Here is a 15905-nt window from a genome sequence, read left to right as displayed (position 1 = left end):
TTAATTTTTTAGATGTGAAATAGTATTGTGGTTGGTATTTTGGGTTTTGTTGTTTTCATCCAGCTTAATAACTGAGGTTGGGGGTTTTAAAATCACCTTTATAGATATATCTGAAGCTACTTCAGTATGGGGGGAAATATTTGGTTTAATACATTATAAGGGATAAAATGCCTGGTCTCAAAAATTTTTCCAATAATTCATTTTAAAATCAGAATACCAGCGGCCATTAAGAAGCAACCTAGTTGTTGTAGATAGTGTGGGGATTTTTTTCAGCAGGTAAATCTGTAGGAACTTTTTCTTGCTGCTAAATTGCATGGCTTCCTTAATGAGGCAAATTGCTGACTGAACAGACAGTGGGCGCTGAAAGGAACTAGGTCCTGATAAATCTCATTTGACTGAGGGGAGGTGATTAGGGTGAGCTCAACATCCCTCAAGACAGGCCAACTTGGGACAGGTCCCAAGTCTGGTGACTCCTAGGCAAGTGTTCCTCCACAACACACACACACACTCTGCCTCCTTCAAAGATTACAGGGCAGCAACTTAGGTGCAGATCTGGGACCTGAGATGTCAGGCTTCCTGGCTATAGTGCACCCTCTGCTACAGAAGGGTACCTGGCAATCAGGTAAATTCGTGGCAAAGTAGACATCCGAAAAGAGTCACTCCAAATTTTAAAGAAACTAGACCTCAGGAAGCTGTAAAAGCCTCAAACAGGCTGTTCCTTATAATGCTCACAGCTTCTGTATGGTCTCAGCTGTGCCCTGCACAAGAGCACAGGTTCAGTAAATGTATGACAGGAAATAAACCAGGAACTCAGAGAAGAGCCAGCTGAAAGGGAGTGTCCAGTCTTGGCGACCACAATGAGGACATGTGCACGAGCCAACCCCCTGAAAGGTCCCCTGGGGGAAGGAGGAAGGAGCAGTTTAAAGATGAAAAAGGTCCCGTCTCTCAAACCTACGAAGCTGGCCCTGGGCTGGGTGAACGTGATCTAAGAAGCCTCCAAGGGCAGGCAGGGACCAAGCGCGAGGTTGGGTGAGGGAAGGCAGAGTCTGAAGGGCAGGAAGCGGACCCCGCAGAGGTTTCGGGCAGGACTGTCTTGTTTGCTGCGGTATCCCTCAGACTAGCATGGCGTTCAGTAAATATCTGGAATTACCGATTGCTGGAGGCAGCCTTCCGCGGGTCTGAGCACCGGCTAGTTGCGGACTCTGCCTACCTCCACAAGACCACTTTGCCTGGGAGAAAAAGCCAGGTGTGCGGGGTAGCCCCGGCGCGCTGAGACCCGCCCCGCGCCCCGCCCAGAGCCGCAGCGAGGGTGCGCATGCGGCGCCCGCCGTTTACGACGGGCCGGAAAGCAGTGGCCGCAGCCAGCGCCGGCTGAGCCGGGTCGCTATGGGGGTAAGCGGAGGCGAGCTACTGCCGGGGCAGAGGCCGGGAGGTGGCGAGAACCTGGGAGGCAGGAGGTCGCACCAGGAGGGAAGGAGGGGAGTGGGCTCGCGCTGAGAAGGAGCGGGGAGGCACAGCTCGTGCCGGGAGGGGAGGAGAGGGGCGGGGCCGGGCAGGGGCTAGGCGCGGGGCTGCCCGGGCGCTGTTGACGCCGTCGCCCTGGCTCTCCTCCTCTCAGAAAATTGCGCTGCAGCTCAAAGCCACGCTGGAGAATGTCACCAACCTCCGGCCAGTGGGCGAGGACTTCCGGTGGTACCTGAAGGTAAGGCTGTGGTGGGGGCGCCAGGGCCGCGTAAAGGTTTCCCACCCTGTCTCAGTGGTGAACAGGAGCTTTCTCTCCAGCTAGATGAGAAATGCTTATTAAATGTTTTCTTTTCTTCTGGGTAGAATTTTATGTTTGCTTTTTTAAGTTTATTGGTCAATTCTTTTTAAAAAATTTTATTTATTGGCTGCGTTGCGGTGCGCAGTCTTCTCATTGCGGTGGCTTCTCTTGTTGCAGAGCACGGGCTCTAGGCGTGTGGGCTCAGTAGCTGTGGTACACGGGCTTAGTTGTTCCCCGGCATGTGGGATCTTCCCGGACCAGGGCTCGAACCCGTGTCCCCTGCATTGGCAGGAGGATTCTTAACCCCTGCGCCACCAGAGAAGCCCTACTGGTTAATTCTTAATTGGCAGTATCTTGAAATATCTTTTGTAATTTTTTCCTCCGTAACATATTTCATGGTATGTAAACAAACACTAAACGAAAGGCTACTTGAAGGGATCTTGTGATGATTTAGTAAGAATAATTTCACCTTCTCTTTTGTTGTTTAGGTTTTACTTACTGTGAAATCATTTAATTTTGTGCATGGCTCCATTCTTAATTCCCCATCCTGTATTGGTAAATCTGGTACTCTAGTGGGATGGTATACAGAGGTCCTCTTCTTAACTGAGCAGTTTGAGGTCCTTTACTCTCCCAGATCCCGGAGCTTCTGATCTGTTTTCCTTTTAGTCTAAATCCCAGAATCCTTCAGTACCTGACAAAAGCCCTATCTTTCAGGAAGCATTCTGCCCACCTTTATTTCCAAATATTTTGAAGCCCGAGTGCCAGGGCTTATTTGAGGAGTTGATGTTTCCTGGCTTCAAAAAGCAGAGTCTAGAGAAGGAGACAAAGAAGGAGTAGCAACAGAGTGATAAATACTTTTACCAGGAACCTACAGGGCCTGTAAGGACACACAGGAAGCTCCTAACTCAACAGGGGCGGGGGGGGGGGGGGGACGACTTTGAAGCCATTTCTGTACTACTTGAGCCTTGAATCCTTAGCCAGACTGGGGACTTCTTAGAGGAGGATGAGCAAGCCAACACGAGAAACACTTTGCCCAGAGAGAAGTCTGGTTCTGTCCTTAGTGGGGCTGGTCATAAGGATGAGGTAAGATTGCTGACAAGATGATGAGCCTGCCCACCTCACACTGTTCTTACCCTTCCCTCAGCATCTGCCCAACTGAGCCAACTTCTTTACTAATACTCTTTTTCCCCCTCCCCAAGATGAAATGTGGCAACTGTGGTGAGATTTCAGAGAAGTGGCAGTACATTCGGCTGATGGTAACTGCTCCCCCCACCACTATAACCATATACAGACACACATAGGCCTCTGGGCAGGGATATGTGGCCCTCACCTCCCCGGTCTTTGGACCCCACTTTTTGTGGTTTGGGAGGGCAGGCAGAGTGTGATCAACTGGGAACAATGGGCTTTGGGATGTGAGGCAGAGTTCAAAATCAAGGGGAAGTCCTTTCCTCGCTCTCAAGAAGCCTTCCCAGGATTCTTGTCCTAGCAAGTTGCTCACCCTGTCTGGGTCTTGATAGATATAGATGGTGTGTATTTAAATATTGGTATAATATTAATTGATAATAAGTGGTAGGACTGGGTCTCCTGGGTACCCTTACATCTGACTGATATGTGACTAGAGGTTCTGTTTACTGCTTGCCAGGACAACGTGGCACTGAAGGGAGGCCGTGGCAGTGCCTCCATGGTCCAGAAGTGCAAGCTGTGTTCAAGGGAAAACTCCATTGGTAGGTAGGCCATGGATATTGACTGACCTCTGCCAGGCTGGCCATCGGCTTTGTGGTGCCAGACCGAAAGCATGCTCATGTTACCTGTGGGTGGACCCAGGCCTGAGGTATCCAAGCTTCTGCCGTAGACTCTTGCCCAGAGCCACATCTGGGTACCTGGCTGGGGCCGGGATATGGACTTCAATCGACTTTGTCTTCTCTTTTACATTTCAGAGATTTTGAGCAGCACCATCAAACCTTACAATGTAAGTTTCCTGCTGCAGTGGCAGGCATGGTGGGATGAGATCCAAGCCGGGAACTAGGAGGCCTGGGTTCTTGAGTTATATCTGCACCAGAGTGACCTACATGGAACTGACGGACTTCATGTGCTTACTTGTTCGTTCATTCACTCAGTCATTCATTCGCTGTCAGTCATTCATTCACCTTACCCTGACTGAGTGCTCGGCAGGAAAAAGACTCGTAACTAGGCTATTGTAAGTGTTGGGCTGTGGGAGCCTAGGGGACCTCTGACCCAACCTGGCCACTCCGTTTCCATCACTGGGAACACTTGCCTTGTCTACATCTTGGAGGGCTAGTGAGCCTTCTCTGAATCCATGGATGAGACAGTGCATCCATCCTTGATATTTGATTTTATTAAGTATTTATACGTTACTGCATTAACAGATTAGTCCAAAGGTGAGGGAGGGAGTGTATGCTTTGGGTGTCTTCATCCATTCCTACTTGGTATTTTTGAAAAATGTCTGATTTATGCGAAATTCTCAGCTTTGTCCTGAAGTTAAAGGGAAAAATCACACAAGGACTTGCACTCAAGTAAATCATAATCTAGTGCAAGAGACAGACCAGCGAACAAAAACCAGTCCAGGGCCAGACACAAGGTTGGTGTGCAGGAAGCATTTCTACAGTAAATGACAGGATGAGAATGAATGTGTGGGTGTGTCCTTGGGGTCTGTGGGCCCAGGGGTCAGGGAGGCATGAATTTCCTGGCTGTACCACCCTCCTCGGTGTGCTTCCTCCACATGCATATCCCACTTCAAAGGCTTTAAGTCAACCCCTGCCTTGACAGCATGGCGGATGGTTAGCAAAGGGCCACAGCGAAGTGTACTGGGGCCTTTTGGATGACCTGGAAGCCTTATAGGTTAACATTCTTCATAGTTTTTATTTTGATAATTTTATCTACCATTCATTGAGCATAGTATCGGGACCTATACTGGGCAATTTACACCTAGTTCAGGTTCTCATAATAAACCTGTAGTGGTTTCCTCAGCTCCAGCTGACGATCTTAGGCCCAGAGGAAGAGAGGCAGAACTGTGTGTGAGCTCACATCCAGGCACTCTGACCCCAGAGCCCACATCCAGGAAGATCTCATGGCAAGCAGGTGTCAAGGCAGCCTTCTTCCAGAACGGGATGAGTTGCCCCTGAGTCCCATTCTGGGCTCTCAGGGGCTGTGGAGTCAACCTGAGGGCGCAGTTAGACCTACCTCCTCAACACACTTCCTTTCTAGGCCGAAGACAACGAGAAGTTCAAGACGATAGTGGAGTTTGAGTGCCGAGGACTTGAACCAGTCGATTTCCAGCCCCAGGTGCATGTCTTCCTGGGGGACCTGTATCTTTGGGGAGGGCGTATAGGAAGTGACAGTAGAACTTGCTTCCTACAGAGACCGTGGACTAGGAATTCTCATTTCTAAGAATAACAGTTGTTATTTATTAAGCATCTAATATATGTTGGGCACCAGGCTTGTCACTTTTAATGTTACCTCCCTTCATCCTCACAGTAACTCTGTGAAGTTATACATCCTATTTTTCAGATGAGAAAAGAACTTCAGAGATTTTGCCACTTGCCCAGGGTGATGCAGTTAGTAAGCAATGGAGCTGTAATTTGAACCCACATCTATCCGACTCCAGAGCCAGTGCTCAGGCCACTTTATTTGTGTAGCATTTTCACCTCACAACCCTGTGAAGTAGGCAGAAGAGAGAGTATTGTCATCCCCGTTTCATAAGTAAGAAAACTGAGGTCCAGAGAGGGAAGTGACGTGCCCAGGTGTTTCAGAAAATCAAGGGTAATGGACGGGTTTACCCCACACCTCCTGCCTTCTGGGCCAGGGCTCTAATTTGGAGAAACCACTCTAGTCCCAGGGCAGCTGCCAGGGCATGGAAGCTCAGTAGTTATTCCAGAACAGTAGCCCAACTGTATTTCTGTCTTCCCATGCCAGAGGTGTTGTGAGAAAGGCCAGTTCCCTGACCAGGCCCCACAGGCCAGACCAGTGCCTCCGTTCCCCTAGATTAACCGCTGCCTTCCTGTCACCTGCAGGCCGGCTTTGCTGCTGAGGGTCTGGAATCCGGGACAGTCTTCAGTGACATTAATCTGCAGGAAAAGGTACGGGACTTGGGGGCCTTGCAGGGAGCTCTAGGGCACCTGGTGGGAATAACCCTTTTGGTGAACAAGGCTCTTCAGTGGGAAGCCGACTCCACACTTCCGTGCTTTTTGTTGGTGATTTTGGTGTTTACGATAGCCCCAAGTGGAGTGCTAAAGCGTTGCCTAGTGTTCACACGCAGGAAAGCTGGGTGTGCCTTACAGAGAAGACACATGTTAGACAAGCTTGTTCAGGTGTGAGATACAGCACTGTTGGCTGTGAGTTCAGTATTAGTGAATCAGCTATATATATATATATATATATATATATATGTATGTATGTTAAATAAGGTGTTTTTAAACAGAATCATATGCTCCCAGGAACCTAACCCTGTTATTTCCCCTGGGAGCAGTGATTCAGTATTCACTAATACAGTGTTTGTGGGGACTTTGTAGAACGTAACTACTGTGAATACCAAGAATCAACTGGACATGTTACTGCCTTGCAGATAAGGAAGGCTTGTGGTCAGGCCTCAGAGGAAGGAAGGACAAAATCATTCAGTTTGCATAGCACCTAATAACAGTAATTGGATTTACTGAGCTCTCATATGTGCCTGGCCCTAGGCTAAATACTTTTACATGTGTTAACTCTTGATTCTTTCAACATTCAGTGTAAAATCTACTTCTGTCCTCTTTTTTTTTAAATAGAGGACAGAACGAAGGCTCAGAGAAGTTAGTGACTTGCCCAAAATCACAAAGCTAGAAGAGTAGGAATTCAGGCCCGAGCAGTCTGGCTCTGTCCTGGGTCTGACGTGTTCCTGAAGATTGAGCCGGAGCCTGAGCTGGGCCTTTTAAGTCCTAGTCCTCCACTCCCCATGCTGTCCAGGCTGCCTCGTGAGGCTAACACTGCCATTTTTTCCCACAGGACTGGACTGACTATGACGAAAAGGCTCAGGAGTCTGTGGGAATCTACGAGGTCACCCACCAGTTTGTGAAGTCCTGAACCCTCTTCCTGCACACTTGCCTCTTAAGAACTGAAAAGGGACAACGTGCCCCAAGCAGCACAGTGCAGAGGCTGCTCCCCTCACGTCTCGCCTCCTGGCAGCTGCCCAGGCCCTCACAGCCTGCGTGCTGGGCTGTCACAGCGTCCTGAGCCCCACCAATAAAGCCCCCGTTTGTGCTACACTGGTGGATGAACAACCGCTCTACTCCCTCCGCTCCCCTTCATGTTGGAGGGCTTTGATGGCTTCTTGGCACCTTCCCACAGTACAGAATCTTAGCTTGATCCAATTTGCAAAATAGGAACACAGAGCTTCTAAGGGCTCTCAAGCTCTTGGGGAGAGCACAGGCCACCCCAGGGGACCAGAGGTGTCAAACTCATTGGTACAGAGGGCAGCGGAGCCTGCGGAATGATGTCATGAGCCAGAACGTCACGTTGACCACCTTGGCTCTTGGGTAAACCCCGGCAACTCTGTTCATTGGTGTCACTGCATATTCCAGGGACAGAAGGGACTTTGGAGGCCAGCAGTTCCATCCTGGCATGAATCTTCTCTCTCCAATCCCTGCCAGATGGTCCTCAGGTCTTTGCTCACTTGCTGTGATGGGGCAATCCCTCTCACCAAGGGAATCCCTATGAAGGTTCTTCCTTATGCTGAGTCAGCCTCTATGCTTCCTTTAGCTCCTCCAGATGGTCCTGGTTTGTCCCCTTTGTGGTCACACTTCTGTGTTCTTCTGCCCCTGGACAGCCCTGTGGAGGTGTGACGACAACAGTCCCGGCCTCTGTGTCTCGTGGGCCTGGATCCCTGGGTCTAAAGAGCCTCTTACAGTGGATAGAGTTGTTCAGTGCACAGTTAAGTCATGAGGGCAAGCGCACGTCTTCATACCAGTGACTCCACCATTCGGAAAACCTGTCACGAGAGACCTTACTCCTCTCCAGTGTTCTGCTGCAGCCTGGAATTCTTTGGAAGAATTACTACCTTCATTTTCTGAGTGGCCCTCTGGGAAAGAGTCTGCCCACTCCGAGGCTGGCTGTGGAGCTCTAGGAAGGGGCTCCTCAGAGGCAGGTAAAGCTGGCCATGGCCAAGGGTGGGGAAGAGATGCCTGCCCTGTCCCCTCTCCAGTCTGGCAGCTGTCACGTGTCCTCTAGGTCCCCTGTGTTCCCGGCCCCTGGGCCTGTGCTTTCTGCACCTGACAGAGCAGGGCTTCTTTGGCCTCCCTCGGCCAGCAGCTCCACCAGCCCCCGCCGACTAGAACGGTCCATTGCCTGGCCTGAAAGCAAACAAGGGAGCGTCGGGCTGGATAAACAGGCTTTCTGGGTTTTAGTCTCCATACTAGCCAGTATGTGTTATAAAGGCAAGCACTAAAAGGATCTCAAGGTTTTCTTTATATTGTAAATTATTTTCTCATCTTGTAGGGAGTAGAGGAACCCAAGTAATCAGTAACAGATGGAACATAGATTATGTCAACAGATGCAGAAAAAGTATTCGGTAAGATTCAGCAACAAACCATAGAGATGCTTAGCAAACTAGGAACAGAAAGGAACTCCCCTTACCTCACAAAGGATATCTACAGGAAACCCGGAGCAAATGAAATGTTTGAAGCACTCCATTCACGGCTGGGGTGAGATGAGGATATCCTGGATCACTATTCATCACTGTCCCTACACTGCCCCTGCCGCAGCACTTAGACTGAAAAGAAAGTAAGGTGCAAGGACTAAAAAGGAAGAAATAACTCACTTTTCACAGATTTTGATTTTCCACTTAGTGAATCCAAAAGCATCAGGTGCTGGATTTAAGATCAATATACAGAAATCAAATGCATTTCAGTACACTGGCAACATGTAAAACACAATTCAAGAGAAAATACCATTTACAATAGGAACAGCAACCAAAAAATACCCCCAAAGGTAACTGGGAATTAAGTCTATCAAAGATGTTTCATGACCAATAAATTGGTCAAAATGGCAGAGTAGAAAGACCCTTAGCTCACCTCCTCTCACGAGCACACAAAGATCACAACTGTTTGTAGAACAACCATCAGTGAAAAATATGGGAACCTCCTGGAAAAGATCTACAACTAAAAATATAAAGAAGGAACCACACGAGATGGGTAGGAGAGGCAGGCTTATGATACAGTCAAGTCCTGTACCCCCAGCTGGATGACCCACAAATGAGGGTAATTATATTGCAGAGGATCTTCCCACAGGAGTTCCTGTACTGGGAAGAAGAGCCCACAGAGCAATTGGCCTTGAAGGCCAGAGGGGCTTGGTTTCAGGAGTCCCACAAAACTGGGGAAAGAAGAAACTTAAAGGGCACACAAAAACCTCACATGCTCTGGAACTCAGGGTAAAAGCACTAATTTGATAGAAGCCTGGGCCAGACCTACCTGCTGGTCTTGGAGAGTCTCCTGCGGGGGGGGGGGGGGGGGGGGCGGGGGGCGACTGTGGCTCCGCTGGGGACATAGACACTGGTGGTAGCCACTCTTGGGAGCTGCTTCTACCGCATGGCCCCTGGCGCTGGTGGGCACCACTGTGGGTCCCGTCCTCTGGCTCATTAGCACCAAGACCTGACCCCATACAACAGCCTCTAGGCACTGGGGCTGGGATGCCTCAGGCCAAGCAACTAACTGGGTGGGGACACAGTCCCTCCTGTCAGCACACAAGCTAAAGACCTCATGAGCCCAGAGCCACCTCTGGACACTGCCCTGCCCACCAGAGGGCCCAGGGCCCAGCTCCACCCACCAGTGGGTAGGCACCAGTCCCAGAACCCCCTGGGCCCCAACCCTGCCCTCCATGAAGTCTGCTCTAACCTTTGGACCAGCCTCACCCACAAGAGGACAGACACGAGAGGCAAGAAATCCGCAATCCCACAGCCTGCTGACCCAGTCGGCCCACAGCAGGCTCCCCTGGGACCAGCTGGGCCCTGGCCATGCCCACTAGCAAGCCAACAAAGCTTTGGGACACCCCATACTCCACCCATGTCAGGAATCTCCCTTCCCCCACCCCCGAAGTGATACAACACCAGCTCTGGGATCCTGGGGCCCTGCAAACATACTCCAGAACCCAGCTCTGCCTGCCAGTAGTCTGACACTAACCTCAGGACCTGGCTTCGCCCACCAGTGGGCAGACTACAATCCTGGACTCTTCTGGATCATGGCTCTACCCACTAGTGAGCCAGTACTAGCCCCAGGGCCGCCTGGGGTTGTGCAGTCAGCTGCCTCGTGACAGCCCTGCCAACCAACAGCCAGCAGCCTCTGCGCAAGGTGGGGCCTGGCAACCAACTGGACTGGGAACTACCCAAGCCTAGCAGACTGCCCACATAGCCTGCCAAACAGAAAGACCCATGCAGCCCTCATGGGGGAAACCCTAGAGCATATAGCTTGGGGACAAGAGGGGAGTGGGGTGCTGGGACACAAAGGACGTCTATAAAAGGCCACTTCTCCAAGGTCAGGAAACAACTAACCTACACGAAACATAAAAATACAAACAGCAATTTAAGCAAAGTAAGGCAACAGAAGAACATGTTCCAGATGAAGGACCAAGGTAAAAGCTAAGAAGAAGAACTAAGTGAAGTGGAGAGTGCCGATCTACCCAAGAAAGAGTTCAGGATAGTCATCATAAATATGATCAAAGAACTCGGGAGAAGAATGGATGCACAGAGCAAAAGTTAGAAGTTTTTAACAAAGAGTTAGAAAATATAAAGAACCAAACAGAGATGAAAAATACAATAACTGAAATGAAACATACACCAAGGGGAATCAAAAGTAGACCAAATGATGCAGAGGAACAGATCAGTGAGCTGGAAGACAGGGTAGTGGAAATCACTGATGCTAAAAGGAAAAAGAAAACAGAATGAAAAGAAATGAGGACAGTTTTAAGAGACCTCTGGGACAACATCAAGCATACTAACATTCACATTACAGGAGTCCCAGAAGGAGAAGACAGAGAGAAAGGAGGCAGAGAACACATTTGAAGAGATAATAGCTGAAAACTTCCCTAATCTGGGAAAGGAAACAGTCATCCAAGTCCAGGAAGCACAGAGAGTCCCATACAGGATTAACCCAAAGAGGAACATACCAAGACACACTGTAATTAAAATGGCAAAAATTAAAGATAAAGAGAGACTATTCCAAACAGAAAGGGGAAAGCAAAAAGAAAGGAATAACATACCTGGGAATTCCCATAAGTCTATCAGCTGACTTTTCAGCAGAAACTCTGCAAGCCAGAAGGGAGCAACATGATACATTTAAAGTGATGAAAGGGAAAAATCCTGCAACCAAGAATACTGTACCCAGCAAGGCTCTCATTCAGATTTTATGGGGAGATCAAAAGCAAAATTTCAGAAACACCAAACCAGCTTTACAAGAAATGTTATAGGAACTCTAAGTGAAAAAGAGAAGGCCACAAATAGAAACATGAAAATTACGAAAGGAAAAAGCTCACCAGTAAAGGCAAATATACTATAAATGTAGGAAATCATCCGCACACAAAGCCAGTAGGCAGGTTAAAAGAAAAAAGTGGCAAAATCATCTATATCCACAATAAGTAGTTAAGGGATACACAAAACAATTAGATGTAAAATATGATGTCAAAGACAGTCATCACGATAGGAGGAAAGTACAAATGCAGGGGTATTAAAATTCATTTGAAATTAAGAGATCAGCAACTAAAAACAATCACGTATACATAAAGATTGCTATGTATAAACCTCATGGTAACCACAAACCAAAAATCTATAACAGATACACACACAAAAAAGAACAAGGAAAAAAATGAAATTTTGCCGTTTGCAACAACATGGATGGACTTGGGTATTGTGCTTAGTGAAGTAAGTCAAAGAGAAAGACAAGTACTATATGATATCACTTATACAAGGAATTTTAAAAATAAAACAAACTAGTGAATTTAACAAAAAAGAAACAGATTCACAGATATAGAAAACAAACTAATTGGTTACCAGTGGGGCGAGGGAAAGGGGGAGGGACAAGATAGGGGTAGGGGATTAAGATATACAAACTAGCATATATAAAATAAGCTACAAGGACGTATTGTACAGCACAGGGAATAGAGCCACAATCTAGTAATGGAGACAGCTGCAGAAACTGAAAAGCACTGCGATAAAGGTTAGATTGTCAGGATGCTCTGGGCATACACAGGAGGGGCACCAACTAACTCAGCCTCAGAGGGGTGGGGTGAGAGGAGGTGCAGTCTATCTGAACCTGAAGGTTGAGCAGAAGATAGCTGAAAAGGTGGAGAGGGGCTTATGCTCCAAGTAGAGGCAACTTCCTCAGGGTAAGCTGTTAAGAGAGGTGGGTCTGAAAAGATGAGCAGGGCCAGCTCCATCAAGGCCGCAACTGTCACACTGAGGAGTATGGACTGTTTTCCAAGTTAATGGAAAACCACTGAGGAATTTTAAGCAGGGATATGATCAGACTTGTACATGAAAAAAATCACTGGCTACAGTGAGGAGAATGGACTGGAGGGAATGAGTGGAGTCTAGAGGCCAGTTAGGAGGGGAGAAATAGGCTCCGCCTCTTGACAGGAGGCGCTACAAAGTCACCTTGCAAAGGTGCGGGTGCCAGGAGGGAACAATGCAGTCTCCAGAAATAACACATTATGTGTCAGGCCCCTCGCTGGCCGAAACAGAAGCCAAAGCGGAATATGGAGGAAGGGATGACGCATTCTTCCGGGAGACCCCATGAGCGTGGCTTCGTGGGAGGGGACATTTGAGCTGGGCTAAAAAGAACAAGGACTAATTTGGCAGAGGATGTGCTGGAGCCAAGGGCATTCTGAGGATGGAGGATGGCATTTGCAAGGTACAGAGTCACAGTGAAGCTCAGACATGTCTGAGACCAATGGGAGGCTTAGTGTGGCTGAAGCACGAGGCTCGAGGACGGCTGGTAAGGAAGTGGGGGCTGCTAACGTGAATTTTTTTTGGTTCTTGCCTAACAACTTGGTGTTGCACAAACAGTATGATATCAATAAAGGAAAAAAGAAAAAGAAATAAACATTTTCTTAAACCCCACCATCCTAGCTCCCTAACAGAAGTGTGTTTATTTTCCCCTGTTCTCTTTCAGGGCCTATCTACAGACAGACATGTTTTCATATGGCTATAATCCTAGCAGCATTAAGATTATATTTAACTGTTTTCCACTTAATATCATAAATACCAAATGTGATTCTGCTTATTCAGTGGCCCTGTCTTCTTTACAATGGAAGATTCCCAGAAAGAAGATATACTTGGAACCAATTCCGCTCAAGTAGTCCCCCGAGCTCTAGTCTCTGCTGGAGGCTCCCTGCATCTCTTTGTTTATCAAGCCCCAGCTGTGTCTCCTGAAACACCCTAAACTCTCTCCCTTTCAGCACCTACGCCACTGTCTCATGTCCACCTCCTCCAATCCTGGCTCCCATTCCTTTTTTGTCAGTTATTCTGTCACATGAAGATAATTGGATAGGTGTCACTAGATTTGGAAAATATGTTCGAGGTGGTCTAATTTAAAACATACGCTAATAAAACCCACAATGAGATTCCACTTCACACTCACCAGAATGGCTATAATCCAAATAGATGAAAACAAGTGTTGGTGAGGATGTGGAGAAGCTGGAACATTCACACTCTGCTGGTGGGAATGTAAAATGGTGCAACCGCTTTGGAGAATATCCTGGCAGTTTCTTAAATGATTAAACACAGAGTTACTACGTGACCCAGCAATTCCACTCCTAGGTAAATACCCCAGAGAAATGAAAACATATGTCAACACAAAGACTTATACACAAATGTTCATAGCAGCATTATTCGTAATAGCTAAAAAGTGGAAAAAACCCAACTGACTATCAACTGATCAATGAATAAATAAAATGTGATCCATCTATATACTGGAATAGTATTCAGCAATAAAAAGAAGATAAGCACTGACAGGTTCTGGAACATGGATAAATCTTGAAAACATTATGCTAAGCAAAAGGCCACATATTATATGATTCCATTTATATGAAATGTCCAGAATAGAAAAAGCTATAGAGACAGAAAGTAGATTATGGTTTTGTCTAGGATTTGGGGGAAGTTAGAGGGCTGAGGGAAAAGGAGAGTGACTGTTAATCGGTACAGCCTTTCTACTGGAGACGAAAATGTTCTAAAATTGATTGTGGTGATGGTTGCACAACTCTGTGAATATGCTAAAAATGACAGAATGACATACTTTAAATAAGTGAAATGTATGGTATGGGAAGTATAGCTCAATAAAGCTGTCTTTTTAAAAATGTAAACTTGGGCTTCCCTGGTGGCGCAGTGGTTGGGAGTCCGCCTGCCGATGCAGGGGACACGGGTTCGTGCCCCAGTCCGGGAGGATCCCACATGCCGCGGAGCGGCTGGGCCCATGAGTCGTGGCCACTGAGCCTGCGCGTCCGGAGCCTGTGCTCCGCGACGGGAGAGGCTACAACAGTGAGAGGCCCGCGTACCGCAAAAAAAAAAAAAAGAAAATTAAAAAAAATAAAAATAAAAAATGTAACCTACATAGTATCCACGAAACTCACCCTGGGGATCCTGGAGGTACCTCAAAGAGTAGCAGATAACTTCCAGAGAGGCTGGTGTGACTGCGGATCTGGAGATGTGCCACACTTGTTCAGGAGTCATGGAAAAGAGCCACCAGGACAGAGCTTGCTGGCTTCCCGAAGCACCGTGGGAAACTCCACATGGGAGCTGCTTGAGGGTCAGGAGCAACAGGTATTAATTTAACAAAACTCATCCTCCTGAGTTGGGAGGCCAGCTAATTTAAGGTCTAATTACCGGAAGCCTAGACAAACAAATATAGGAAAAAAAGCACTGGACAAGGAATCAAGAGAGCTGGTCCTAATCCTACATGTTATCAAGCTCCCCCAACCTGTCCATCTTTTGTATGGAAAATGGGGATAACTTCTGTCTATTTCAGAGCTGAGGGGATCAAATTGGCTGATGCTTTACAAATAGTTGAGTTCTGTACAAATGTGCAAGACCTGTGTGTGAGCTCCAACTGGATTGAGACTTAATAACTGTTTTTGCCATCCTAGCTACCTCGTAGAACCCTTCATAGCATGAATCCAAGATCAGGAGGGGTGGAGGAAGTTGTAAACAGGAATGCTGAACACTGGGACAGGCCAGCAGTTCCCCTTTAAGGGACTGCTCGCACCCAAGATGTACTGCCCAAGGGTACATCCACCTGAACGTAAGCATGAAATATACTTTTCCACCAAGCTTCAATTGATGCTTCGGTCTTAAGAGCTCCTGCTATGGGGAACTTGCTATCCAAGAGGGGTCAGCACTTCAATAAGGAATGGAACAGCGGCAGCAAGACATCACAGAACAAGAAAACACAGGCTCAGCTTCAGCTGTATGCCAGGTGCTTTACCTATATCGTTACAGCTAATTCTCATGACATCCCCATGCTACAGGAATTATCCCCATTTTACAATGGAACTCACAGACCAGAAAGGCAAAAGAACTTGCCTATAGTCATAAAGTGAGGACATGGTAGAACCAAGATACCAGAGTTCAGGCATTCCTGATCACGGTTCCTGAATGAGAGCAGCATATGTTTATGTGCATTGGCAGCCACAAATGCCTCTCTCCTATCAAACCATGGAGTATGGAGGACCTGGGACCTGCTGGGTATTCACTAAATGGTTAATGAGCAAAGGATGGACAGGGTCGGCTAAGAAAACGTGCAGGAGTGTTTACATGAACTGTAAGGAGGATTAAATGAGATAATGCATTGGAAGAGCTTTGTGACTGGCTCATACCAGAATTCAACCCAGCTGTCCAGTAACTTGCTGGGCAAGCCACTAGAAACGCAGGTAAAACTAAACACAAACAAAAACCCTTCCTTTTCAAAAACAAAAGAGAACACGCTTCCTTTTCACATTACAGCAGTATTCTAACAATAAATTGTTAGAGCGGTGATGTTCTAACAATAAATTCTGTGCTCACTCAATGGAGAGGTTTCAAGTGCAAAATGTATAGAGCAATAATTCTACCTTATTCCATAATTAGCACACAAGATTCAACTGGTAAAAATAAATACACACCAGTTATTAATCT

At 47.4% G+C, this 15905-nt stretch overlaps 1 protein-coding gene across 1 annotated transcript; it reads left to right on the top strand.

Moving 5' to 3' along the window:
* Positions 1–1122: 1122 nt before the first annotated feature.
* On the top strand, positions 1123–7043 carry CZIB (CXXC motif containing zinc binding protein). The gene is given in 10 exon segments (XM_060022245.1): positions 1123–1170; positions 1172–1253; positions 1256–1392; positions 1619–1702; positions 2962–3018; positions 3405–3486; positions 3700–3731; positions 4988–5065; positions 5794–5859; positions 6761–7043. Coding segments are annotated over 10 exon segments (744 nt in total). The 3' UTR covers positions 6839–7043.
* Positions 7044–15905: the final 8862 nt, after the last annotated feature.

The sequence above is a fragment of the Delphinus delphis genome, chromosome 1 (genome assembly GCF_949987515.2).
Source record: "Delphinus delphis chromosome 1, mDelDel1.2, whole genome shotgun sequence".
In the NCBI taxonomy this organism is placed as follows: domain Eukaryota; kingdom Metazoa; phylum Chordata; class Mammalia; order Artiodactyla; family Delphinidae; genus Delphinus; species Delphinus delphis.
Note: the sequence above shows the minus strand (reverse complement) of the source record. Positions and strands in the feature narration are given on the sequence as shown.